At 36.6% G+C, this 13,433-nt stretch overlaps 1 protein-coding gene across 1 annotated transcript in view; it reads right to left on the bottom strand.

Moving 5' to 3' along the window:
- Rock2 (Rho associated coiled-coil containing protein kinase 2) overlaps window positions 1-13,433 on the bottom strand; it is a 172,368-nt gene that overhangs the window by 100,547 nt on the left and 58,388 nt on the right. Inside the window, exons 2-3 of the mRNA XM_008850105.3 lie at window positions 9,561-9,642; window positions 7,532-7,632 (exon numbers count right to left, since the gene is read on the bottom strand). Of these exons, the coding sequence (XP_008848327.1) occupies window positions 7,532-7,632; window positions 9,561-9,642 (183 nt within the window). The remainder of the gene's footprint in view (window positions 1-7,531; window positions 7,633-9,560; window positions 9,643-13,433) is intronic.

Below are 13,433 nucleotides of genomic sequence, written 5' to 3'. Positions count from 1 at the left end.
ATCAGCTAGTCTTCAGTCTACAGCAGCAAGACGAACTCACCAGCGAGAGAGAAGGTAAGCAGCAAGAAGCCTGGCGTTCTCTCTGCCTTGGTCTTTTATACCGGCTGCCATCAGAAGGTAACACCCACATTTAGGGTGTGTCTTCCGGCTTTAGATGATCCAATCAAGAAGATCTCTTTCATTTCAGTTAGTCCCAGACCCAGTCAAGTTGACACCCAGGATTAGCTATCACAGAATCAATATTTTTTTTAACTCAAAAAAAAGGGACAGAGACGGGCAGATGATCTAAAAAATATGATCCACAAGTAGATCAATAGTTTCCTAGAAATCACCAGTGAAGCCAGAAGACCAGGTCTTTCCTTTGTAGTAAAAGAATTTTTACTACTGACTCAATCCCCTCAGTAATTATAGGTCTATTTAAATCTTGCATTCTTTCATAATTTAGCCTTGGTAAGTTTTATGTTCCTATAAATTTGTCTATTTTACCTAAGTCATCCAATTTATTGATATTAAATTAGTCAATGGTAACTCAGTCCTTTTTCTTTCTATATAAATGGTATAATGTTTCCATTTTCATTGAGTGTTCTGCATTTCTCAAACTTTTCCAAAAAGCTGAAGAGGAGGGAATATCTTTCTAAATCATTCCATGAGGCTAGTATTACTTTGATATGAAAGATAGACCCACTACATGAAAAGAGAATTACAGACCAACAACACAAATGAAAAGAGACACAAAATTCCTAGCAAATTACTAGCAAATTCAATAGTATATTTTCAAAAAGTAGATGACTATGGCAGCTCACACTTTTAATTCCAGCACTTAGGAAACTGAGACTTGGGGGGGTTGGGGGGACACAAGAACAGGAACACACTATCATGAACACACTATATAGCATGAACAAGTGGGATTTATTCCTAGTATGCAAAGATAGTAAGCTTACAAAAATCAACTAGCGTTAACACACTGTAGTAAAAGAATGTAAGGGTAAAAACAATCACATAATTATTAGGTAGAAGAAGCATTTAGTAGTATTCGAGACTTTTCACAACTAAAAACAAAACAAAACCAGGAATACAAGAAAACTTTAATATAATAATAGATGTAAAATACCCATAGTGAACATCATATTCATTAGTGAAAGTTTAAAAGCATATCCTGGGAAGGGGCAGGGGGGTGGAGGGGGTACGCACAGTGATAGAGTGCCTGCTGAGTCCACAGAACCTCTAAATAGATACACACATGTGTAACGTGCATGTTCTTTACAAACAGAAAGAAAGCATGGAAGCCCGTTTGTGCCACTTCTACCCTAGAAGTTGTAGCTGGAGCAACCAGGCAACTAAAGATATGAAATGGCTTTGATCCAATTGTCCTCACATTATCTTAAGCACAGAAGGCCCAAAAGACTGCACATATACACTCACTGCTGTGGACTTAATATGAAATATTCTCATGGACTCATGTGCTTAAATACTTGCCGGTCTCTAGCTGATGGTGCTATTTTGGAAGGTTGTAGAATGTTTAAGAGATGGAATACCACTAAAGAATGTAGGTTCCTGGGGGTGTCTTGAAGTTCTACTGCCCAGCTGCACTTCCTATCTGTTCTCTTCTTCCTGATTGTGGACACACTATGACCAAATGCTCATGTTCCTGCCAACACAATTTCCCTGCCATAATCTTTACCTCAAAATATAAGCCAAAATAAAGATAACCTTTCTTAAGCTGCTTTTGTCAGGTATTTTGCTATAGCAACTAGAAAAGCAGAGTGTACACACACACACACACACACACACACACGTTAGAATAAATTAAGTAAATAATAGAATACAGAGTCAATAGCCAAAAATATGTTGGATTTCTATGTACCACACCACCATGTGTAATTTTAACTGAAAATTACAAAACCAAAATAATTTTGCTACAAAACTAAAATTTCTCTTTGAAAAAAAAAAAAGTTCTTTAAGAAAAGTGTGGGATGGGGGCTGGGGAGATGGCTCAGTGGTTAAGAGCACTGGCTGCTCTTGGGAGGACCCAGATTTGATTCCCAGCATCCACAAGGCAGCTAACAACCATCCTTAACTCCAGTTCCAGGGCATCTGATGTCCTCTTCTGGCCTTCTTGGGGTATTGCACAAACATGGTGCACTTACATACATGCAGGCAAAACGCTTATACACATCAAATAAAAATAATAAAACATTTAAAACAATAATAATCAATGACTGCAAAGAGGGTAGAGACAAGCAGATGAATTCAATCCAGTACCTAGAGAGGAAAGAGCAACACAGAGGAAGAAGTCAAAAGAATGGATTAGAAAAATCAACAATTCAGATGAACAAATCACTAACATGGAAAAAAAAAATTCTTCAAGGACGTTGAGATTTTTTAAAAAAAAAAAAAAACAAATAGAAATGTTAAAAATGAAACATTCCAGAAATCCAATGAAAAACACAATGGAAAGCATGAGTAATACACTTGCCTAAGCAGAAGGAACAGTATCAAGAACGTGGAGCTTGCTGAAACATCAATAAAAAAAAAAAAAACATAAACCAAGATGCCAAATGTCCAAGAACTCTGCAATACAATCAAGAGACCAAACTTAAACCCACAGGACTGAAGGAACAAGAGATAAAAGCCAAAGATACAGAAAACATAGTCAATATAATTAGAGCAGAAGTTCCCCAAATATAGAGAAGGATGCATCCAAACACAAGAGGCATTTAGAAACCCAGATATAGCCAGAGATGAACCTTTCCATAATACATTACTGTCAAGATGTTAAAAATATAAAGAAAAGCTGGGTGTGGTGGCACACGCCTTTAATCCCAGCACTCGGGAGGCAGAGGCAGGTGGATCTCTGTGAGTTCAAGGCCAGCCTGGTCTACATAGACAGCTGGGGCTACAGGTAGACCCCATCTCAAAAAGACCAACAAAAAAAAAAGAAAGAAAGAAAAGAAAAAAGAAACAGGGCTGGAGAGACAGTTCAGTGATTAAGGGCACTGATTGCCACCACCCACATGGCAGCTAACAATCATCCCTAACTCCAGTTCCAGAGGAATCCAATGCCTTCTTCTGACCTCTGAGGGCACTGCACGACATGGGTGCACTTACACATATGCAGGCATAACACTCATACACATAAAATAAAAATAAATAAAATATATTTTAAAAATACAAAGAAACAATATCCAAAGTTGTAAGGGGAAAAGGTCAATTCACATGCAAAGGCAGGATATCAGAATATCATCAGATCCCTATCAGCAACCCTAAAAGTCAGAAAATCATGGAATGATATAAACTAAATAAATGCCAACCAAGATTGCTACATCCAGGGCTGGAGAGATGGCTCAGTGGTTAAAAGCACTGGCTGCTCTTGCAGAGGACTCGGGTTTGATTCCCAGCACCCACAGGGCGGCTAACAAATGTAACTCCAGTTCCAGGGGATCTGATGCCTTCTTCTGACTTTCTCAGATATTGCACGACATGGGTGTACTTGCATGCAGGCAGTACACTCATACATATAAAATAAAATAAAAATAATAAAAAATAAAATATTTTTAAAAGACTGCTATATCCAAGAAACTATCTTTCAAAATTGACAGAGAAATAAGCATATTTCAAGATGAATCCAAATTAAAGCACTTCTTGACCACCAACCCAGCAATACAGAATATATTTAAAGAAATATAACAGTTTTTAGATGTATGCACTGAATGTTAGGGTTCCTAATTTCATAAAACCAACACTAATGGGCATAAAAGGTCAAATAAGTCCTCATACAATTAGAGTAGGTGACTTCAATGCTTCACTCGTCTTTAGATAAGTCCTCCAAACTAAAAATCAACAAAGAAACTTCAGAGTTAAACTACATCATAGATCTAATAGACTTAACATATATCTAATGATGTTATACAAAATAAACATTCCTTTATAGACCATAAAGCAAATCTTAACATATACAAAAGAACCAAAATAATTTGTTGTATTTTATCAATTCACAGTGGTCTAAAACTAGAAATCAGTAGCAAGAGAAACTACAAATACTGAAAGACTAAACAAGACACTGTGGAACAACCAGTAGGTCACTGAAGGAATCAGGGAGGAAAATTTTAAACTCCTAAAATCAAATGAAAAATATAACTATGAGAACCTTTAGGGTACAGCAGAGGTAGTTCTAAGAGTCATCAAAAAATCCAAAAGCTTTCAAATTATCTAATGATATACCTCAAGGTCTTAGAAAAACAGCAACCCAAATTTAAAAGCAACAGGTAGTAAGAAATTCAAAAGATCAGAAATTAATGGAGACCAAAATAATACATAGAATCAATAAAACAAAAAGGCAGTTCTTTGAAAAGTAAAAAAGTCTAACAAATTCCTAGCTAAACTAACCAAAAGAGAAACCTGGCATGTTGTTGCACACCTATAATCCGAGGACTTAGGAGGTCAAAGCAGGATCAGGAGTTCAAGGTTATCCTCAGTGATATACTGGTTGTAAGGCAAACTTGGGGCTATACGAGACCCTGTCTCAAACCAACAAGGAATAGAGAAGAAAAAAGGAAAAAAAAAAAGGAGGGATGAAATGAGGGAAGAGAGAGAGGGAGAGAGAAAGGGAAAGAGGGAAGAGACCCAAATTAATAAAATTAGGGATGTACAACAGATTTCAATGAAATGCAGAGAATCATTAGGGAACTCTTTGAAAATCTGCATTCCAAAAAACCCAGAAGATCTAGAAGAAATATATAAATTCCTAGACCCATATCCTAAAAAATTAAATCAAGAGGATATAAACAACTTGAGAGTTCCATTAACAAGCAGTGAAACTGAAGCCTTAATAAAAAGTCTTCCAACAAAGCAAAGTCTAGGACCAGAGAGATTTACTACCAAATTATACTAGAACTTTAAAGAAGAGCCTATCAGTGAAACACTATCAAATTCATTCTATTAAGCCAGGGTTCCCCTGATACAAAAACCCAATAAGAACACAACGTAAACAATAAAACTATACAATTTCCCTGATGAACCAGACACAAAAATTCTCAATAAAATTCTTACAACTGAATCCAAAAATAGATTTAAAAGATCACATACCATGACAAGTTAGTTTCATGCCAGGGATTCAAGGTTGGCTCAACATACACAAATCAACAAATGTAATACAATACATAAATACCCTTAAGGACAGAAATCACATCATTTCAATAGATATTAAGAAAACCTCTAACAAAGTTCAACAAACAAAAACTAGGAAGAGAAGGAATATACTTCAATATAATAAAGACTATACATGACAAACCTACAGCCAACATCATAGTAAATGGGGAAAAACTGAAAGCATTTCCTTTAAAATCAAGAATAAGGGGCTGGAGACATGGCTCAGCAGTTAAGAGCATTGACTGCTCTTGCAGAGGACCTAGGTTCAATTCCCAGCACCCACATGGCAGCTAACAATCATCTGTAGCTCCAGTTCCAAGGCATCTGACACCCTCTTCTGACTTCCTTGGGCACTGTGCCACACTTACATACATGGCAGGCAATAAATCCATGCACATAAAATAAAAATAAATAAAATATTAAAAATATCTAAGTTTAACAGAAGAGGAGGGGCTCTGAAGCTTCCCCTTAAGAATATCTTTCCAACCTACCATTCAAGCTTCTACTAATAGCCTAAATAAAATACAGCTATTAAATTATAAAGCTTCCTACCTATACAATTACTTGGTTAACATTTCTCCACATCATTTTCAAGTATGTCAGGCTTCTTCAAATATCTTAAATATACATTACACCTGCTACAAAAAAGGGCAATGAAAGAAGAAATAGAAAAAGATTTGTCTGCCATGACTAGCTCTAAAAACCCAGGCTTCCAGTGGTCACTGCTTTTTTTCAAATGCTCCATCAAGAGGTATAAAAACATTGTTGGGTTCAAAGAACAGAATTATACTCTTAAAAAAAAAAAAAAAAAAGTAGCCTCAGGGACTAGAAAGATGGCTCAGTGAGTAAAAGTACTGGCTGCTCTTGCATAGGACCCAGGTTAGGTTGCAAGCACCTACATGGTGGCTCCCAATTGTCTGCAACTCTGGTTCCAGAGGATCTGATGGCAGGCATTGTATGCACACAGCACACTTACATACATGCAAGCAAAAACATTCATACACATAAAAATTATTTTTTAAAAATAGGAGCCTCATACTTAGGTAATAAAAACAAGAAAATCATTGTAATCCAATATAAATGTAATGTTTATTGTTAACAGTTATGATATGTGCAGTTGATACCACTTTTGCCTGCAAAGATAAAGAATTTCTTCATTGTTTTCTTATATATTTAAATAAATCTTGGGGCTGGAGACATGGCTCAGCAGTTCAGAGCACTTGCTGCTCTCCAGAGGACCCAGGTTTGGGTTCCCAGCACCCAAATGGCAGCTAACAATCATCTGTAACTCCAGTTCCAGGGAATCCAATGCCTTCTGGCCTCCATGGGCTTTGCACAACATGGGTGCACTTACATACATGCAGGCAGTACATTCAAATACATAAAATAAAATAAATGAATAAATTTTTTTTTAAATCTCAGCTCATTAAACAGGTTTTCAGTCTGAACATTCTTAATAAAACGAAGCTAGCATTACTTCAAATCACGGTGTTTCAGAGATTTGAGAGCCTGGTGTTAAACACAGTTTCTTTTTTCAGACGGGAACACTGAGGCTCTCAGAGATGGACTGATTTGAACAAAGACATAAAACAACTCTGGCATGGCTGAGAACAGAAGTTAGAACTATTCAGCTGCTATTGATGCTACACAAACCATAAAATATTTAAACAACAACAACAACAAAAAAGTAGAGGCTGGAAAGTTAGGTCAATGGTTAAGGGCACTTGCTGCTCTTGCAAAGAGTCCAGGTTCAGTTCCCAGCACCCATATCGGGGGGTTCACAACCACCTGTAAGTTTTCTGGCTTCTGTGGATACCTGTACACAGTTGTTGCATGCATTCATACACATACAAACACACACACACACACACACACACACACACACACAAAACCTTCTGGGTTAAAGTAGAAGAGAGATGGCTCAGTGGTTAAGAGCATTGGCTGCTCTTGCAGAGGACCCAGGTTCAATTCCCAGCATCATAAGGTGGCTAAGAACCATCTGTAACTCCAAATTTCAGGATATCGGATACTTTCTTCTGACCTCCACAGTCATTTCACAACATACGTGCACTTACATACATGCAGACAATATACTTATACACATTAAAATTTTTAGAAAGTAGTAAGAACAGGGGGCTAGAGAGATGGCTCAGCAGTTAAGAACACTGGCTGTTCTTGCAGAAGACCTGGGTTTGAATCCCAGCACCCACATGGCAGCTAACAACTGTTTGTAACTCCAGTTCCAGGGGATCTGACAGCCTCTTCTGTCCTCCACGGGCATTGTACAACATGGGTGCACTTACCTACATGCAGGTAATTCATGCATACACATAAAATAAAAATAATAAATTTTAAAAAGTAGTAAGAACAAATACTTTCTTACCAACTGGACTTCACCAAAAGCACCTCTTCCAATAACTTTTACAACATCATAGTCTTCTGCCTTCATTTGTAAACCTCTGATTTTTTTTACAATTTTCTCATCTATAATAAAAAGCACCATATATTTAATATCAAGCATCATATTTATTAGGAACATATAAAAATAATTACTATAGGGGCTGGAGAGATGGCTCAGCAGTTAGGCACACTGACTACTCTTGCAGAGGACCCAGGTTTGATTCCCAGCACCCACATGGCAGCTAACAACTGTCGATAACTCCAGTTACAGGGGATTTGATGCCCTCTTGTGACCTCCGTGGGCACTGAACAACGTGGCTGTACTTACACACATGCAGGCAATACACTCATATACATAAAATAAAAATAATGAATAAAATATTTTTTTTAAAAAAAAGAAAAATAATCACTCTTTCTTCTTTAAGACTTTTTGAGATAGGGTCTCCCTGTAGCCCCAGCTGGCCTGGAACTCACTAAGTAGACCAGGATGGTCTTGAACTCACAGAGATCTGCCTGCCTCTGCCTCCTGAGTGCTTGGGTTAAAGGCATGTGCCACCATGCCTGGCCTATTAATCACCATAACTCTAAATACTTTTTTATTACAAGAAACTGGAATTCATTTTTAGCTAGCCCTGTTAGTGTTCAAAGGACCCTATTTTAAAACTTTAAAATGTGGGGCTGGAGTTTAACTCGGTGGCAATGTATTTACCTAACGTGAGGTCCAAGGTTCAATCCCCAGTACTTCAATAAAGCAAACAAATAAATACTCTAAACTGTATGTCATCTTTACATTAAAGAACCAAAACTCTCTGAGATTGGTTGATACATATACATTAAGATTATTAACTGCTAAAAAGCAGTATTTACTTCTGATTCTATTGCTTAGCAAATACATAGTAATGACTCAAGTAATCCTGATATGCTTTATAAATCATGGCAGAAAGTAGCCATGAAGCCAGGGATGTAAGTTCTAGTCCAGCCTAGGCCATACAGTTAGAGTATGTTTCAAAAGAGAGAAAGGGAAGGGATGGAATTACTTGCCAATTCCAAACTTGGTAATAAACCTTAGCTTACTTCTTTAAAAAGGAGTAATCATATATGTCATATAGAGCAACTACTAGAAATTAATTGGAGAAATAATCTAGTGTCTGATAGCTTCAAAACAGAATACTTAATAATGGAGATATAAAGAGAATGTATTAATCATTTTGAGAAAAAAATTTAAAGATTTTTTTTTAACTTGTGTGTGTGTGTGTGTGTGTGTGTGTGTGTATCTGGATTTGTGTACAAGTACAGTCCTTGCAGAGGCCAGAGGAGGGAGTCAGATCTCCACAGTTGTGAACTGCCCAACATAGGTGCTGAAAACCAAATTTGGGTACTCTGCAAGAACAGTGTGTGCTGTTAACCACAGAGTCATCTCTCCAGTCCCTGGTGTGTGTGTGGTCTTTATTTAGACTGTCTTTCCTTGTAGCCCGAGCTGGCCTTGAACTTGTGGTAGTCCTGCCCTTAGCCTCCCAGGCTGCTGGGCACAAGCATGAGCCACCGTGCCCAACTCATTCTGAGAATTTATCTTCAGAATTCAGCTGTTACTGACAAATATTAAAGATTACCATATGGTAGTGACTGCTATCAGATTTTTTTTTCTTTAACTGGACTAAATGTCCACATTTGCTGAAGCATAAAGCTTATTGAAGTCTTCTAAGTGATTTAAATAAAGGTCAGTTATCAATATTAATTTAAATCTCTCTTAGAACATCCATAACCAAAATAGTCTTAACAATTTCATACAAAATTTTAAACTTTACATATTGTATTTAGTCCAGAAATATTAATCTGAAAATAAAGAGTATTCATTTTAAAATAAAACAAATGGCAAATTTAATAAAAGCAAGTATATAATGTTAATAGGCTAACCAAGTTAATAAGTTTAAGTAAAAAAAATTTATCAAATAAATCTTGTCTAAAGTATAGTTGTATGTCTCCAAACGTGTATTAAAAATAAATATACTTACATCTATTTAAGAAATTATCTATATTCTTATTTTTCCTTAAGGCAGGAAAATCCAAATCAAGGACCAAGGAATTTAAGCCATCCTGTTAAAAAAAAGAGAGTAAAAAGCAAGTTTTAATAATTTCTAAGCTTCAAAAACGTCTTTAAATATTCTCATGTTTTTCCCACTGAGCAAATAGTAACCAAATTGATACAATGCCCAGAATCTCCATAACCAATAACGAACAGGTTTCTTCACAGAGAATGCTAGCATTGAGAAGTCAGCAGTGTGCACAAGACCCTGAGTTTGACCCCCAGCAAAGCAAAATAATAAATGGAATTTTTAAGTTTTCATTTAACAAGCATTTTGTGTCTACTGCATAAGGAAGAAAGGAAGGAAGGGAGGGTGGGTGAGAAATAAAGAAGCAAAGAAAATCCAAAGCTCTGCTGCAAAACTAAAGAAAGAAGAAAAGTCTAAGAGCTCTGCTGCAAAACTAAAGTTTCCCCTAAAAGTTGGAAATGAGGATTATGTAATGCCTGGGTGTTTGTTTTCTTCTTTAAGGTCTCTCTCTGTATTTTCTAGACCTTTTATAAGAATTCACTAAACTTACTACATCAAAATAGGGAAAAGAAATAGTTAACTTGGTAAGAATTAAAAGAAGAAAGAAACCAACCACTGAGAAGTCTCAAATTCCTAGACTGATAAACTTGTGAAGGTCAGAGTATTTCTACAACACCCCATACACTAGCTCACCTTCAAGCAACTCTGAGGAGGTCAAGAGAAAACATTCTCATTTTAGAGATGAGGAAACAAACTAGGGCTCAGGGAAATGACATGACTGTTAGGAAACAATGGCAGAATGCTACCTAAATCTTAGAGGTACATTTGTTTAACTCATCCCCAGCTTCAACTATCAGACTGACATACTGCAAATACATACATACATACATACATACATACATACATACATAACAGAAGCTTGAAAGACAGAAAAAGAGAATTACAGGAAACAAAACATCAATGAAAAGAAACTTTTGGAGGACCTGGGTGACACAAACTTATAATCCCAGCACTTGGGAGGTTGAGGCAGAAGGATCGCTGGTTCCAGGTTAACCTGGACTACACAGTGAGATCCTATCTGAAAAAAACAAAAACAAAAAACCCACGTATACATTAAAAAATTATCCAGAGGCTAGCAAGATGGCTCAGCAGTTAAAAGCATTTGCTCTTGCAGAGGACCTGGCTTTGGTTCCTGGCATCCAAGTGGTGGCTAACAAATATCCAAGGTATCGATGCCCCCTGCTGGCCTCCGTGGGCATTGCATGAGACAGATGCACTTACATACATGCAGGCAAAACACTCATACACACAAAATAAAAATAAAATATTTTTAAAAGAAATATACAGAAAATGGAGTTATGACTCAGTGGTTAAGAGCACTGTCTGTTCTTACAGAAGACCTGGGTTCAATTCCCAGCACCCGCATGGCAGTTACCATCTATCTGAAACTCCAGTTCCAGGGAGACACAACACCCTCTTCTGTCCTCTGTGGGCACTGAATGACATGGGTACACATATATATGCAGGCATAACACACACGAATTAATGAATGAATGAATGAATGAATGAATTTTAAAAACAGAAATATCCAATTTCCAGTCAGGTCAGGACTAATAAATCTGTATTTCTTGAGTCATCCAATTACAGGTCTTGAACACACACAGACACACACACAGAGACACACACACAGAGAAAGTTTAACAACTTTTCAAGGATCTACTGTATGAATATTAGGCTACTTATAAGTGCAAAATATCAGCATATCTTTTAATGGTATCGCTGATAGTTTAGTGAATTTAAAATGTAAAATCCCAGTCATATATATTTTAGATATTATCCAGATTCACAATCTGGGAAGTGTTCTCCCCTGTCTCTAATAACCTCCATAGGAAGAAACAAATTAAGTGGCAAGGCAAAACCTATTATAAGAATTCACCTCAGGGGCTGGAGAGATGGCTCAGTGGTTAAGAGCACTGACTGCTCTTGCGGAGGATCTGCATTCAATTCCCAGCACCCACATGGCAGCTACAAACTGTCCTTAACATCTGATGCTCTCTTCTGAGCTCCGTGGCATTGCATGACACGGGTGCACTCACACACACTCATAAACATAAAATAAAAATAAATAAAATATATTTTTAAAAAATTTGCCTCAGCCTTTCCAACAAACAGAATATAGACAATTTACACTGAAATGGTAAACCAATGCATTAATGCCTCCATTTGCACATAATGAAAACAAAACTTTCCTTGAAACACTATAGTTTGATATCAATAAAAGAATGAAAATGTCTTAAATTTTTTTGGTGGTACAAGAGCCTCCTGAATACTAGGTAAGCCTTCTAGCACAGAGCTACAACCCCAGTCAACCCAGGACTGAATCCATGCTTTCCCCACATCCTCCTCAAAAACACTCTCAAAGTGGGCCTACAAGATGGCTGAGCTGGTAAAGGCATTTATTGGGCAAACCTGACAACTTGAGCTGAATCTCCAAAACCCATGGTGGAAAGAGAACAGACTCCTGAAGGTTGTCCTCGGATCTCTACACAGGTGCCCACATTTGAGCAATTTGCTCGTTTTGTTTTCCAATCAAGATTCTTATATTAGGTAAGAGAGGTAAATACAGTAAAGAAAGAGTCACATACACCTGGTGAGCCAGTTAAATGCAGGAGAATATAGCAAATCACAATCCTCAGTGACGTTTTTAATGTCTAGTTACAGATTTAACATTACCAAATCCCTGCTCACAACCTTATTAGTACTACAATTTTAAGTTCCTGCCTACATTTTCTGTTTTTTAAAAAAGGTGTTACTACAGCCAGGCAATAGCACCTATAGTCCCATTGGGAGGGTGAGGCAGGAAGATGACCGTGGGTTCAAGGCCAGTTTGGGCTAGGTAAAAGAATGAAAAAAAGCAAAGTGTTAAATTCATAATCACAGACCATATGAAATAATATTCAACATAACCACAAATTATGTAGCTTGTACTTCAGAGTCTGCTTACCAAAATTTAAAATTATACAGGCCAACACAACATTTATGATTAATTAACAGGAACTTTTCTTGATTACTTTGTACCATGTACTATGCAAAATACTAGACTGTAAGCTGAATGTTTTAATCTTGGCAATGTGTAAGTTATATACTGTTGTTAAAACCACAGTAATTAGTACAGAAACTAAGACTTAGATGCTAAGAAAAATTTCCCCAAGCCAACAATTTTTATGTAACAGAATTTGAATTTTATAACTTTTGTACTTCAAATATTATTAAATTTAAAAGTTACTGAAGTTATTCCTGTAACAGAATACCAAATATACACATTGAGATGAAAGAAACCCTAGTTAGGTATACAGCATAAGAAACCTGTTTCTATTTATCCACTGTACAGATTAAGTAACCAGGAAATGTTACATCAATTTATAATACAATTCCTCTGTCATTATAACTTTAAATATAAAACTAAAAATAGTGGAACCAAATGCATGAAATCAAATGAGCTTGGGTTTCAGATTCTAGAATATGTACTATAAATCTTACGGATAGAACTCAAATCTAAACTGAAGATTCATTTAAATTTCATATATACCTTACATAAATATCCTGAAGGTTAAGTTCATACAGATCTTAATCTGTGTCTGAGTTCGGACTCCAAGCCATCACTGAGGTCAAGTGTAGAATTTACCACTTAAGGCAACATGTTGGTGTTATGGTTTTGTTTTTTAAAAATTTTTATTTATTATTTTTATCTTATGTATATGGATGTATTGCTTGCATGTGTGTAAGTGCACCCATGTCGTGTAATGCCCTAGGAGGTCAGAAGAAGGCACTGAG

The sequence above is a fragment of the Nannospalax galili genome, unplaced genomic scaffold (genome assembly GCF_000622305.1).
Source record: "Nannospalax galili isolate Female #2095 unplaced genomic scaffold, S.galili_v1.0 scaffold100, whole genome shotgun sequence".
In the NCBI taxonomy this organism is placed as follows: Eukaryota; Metazoa; Chordata; class Mammalia; order Rodentia; family Spalacidae; genus Nannospalax; species Nannospalax galili.
This window is presented reverse-complemented; position numbering and strand designations above follow the sequence as displayed.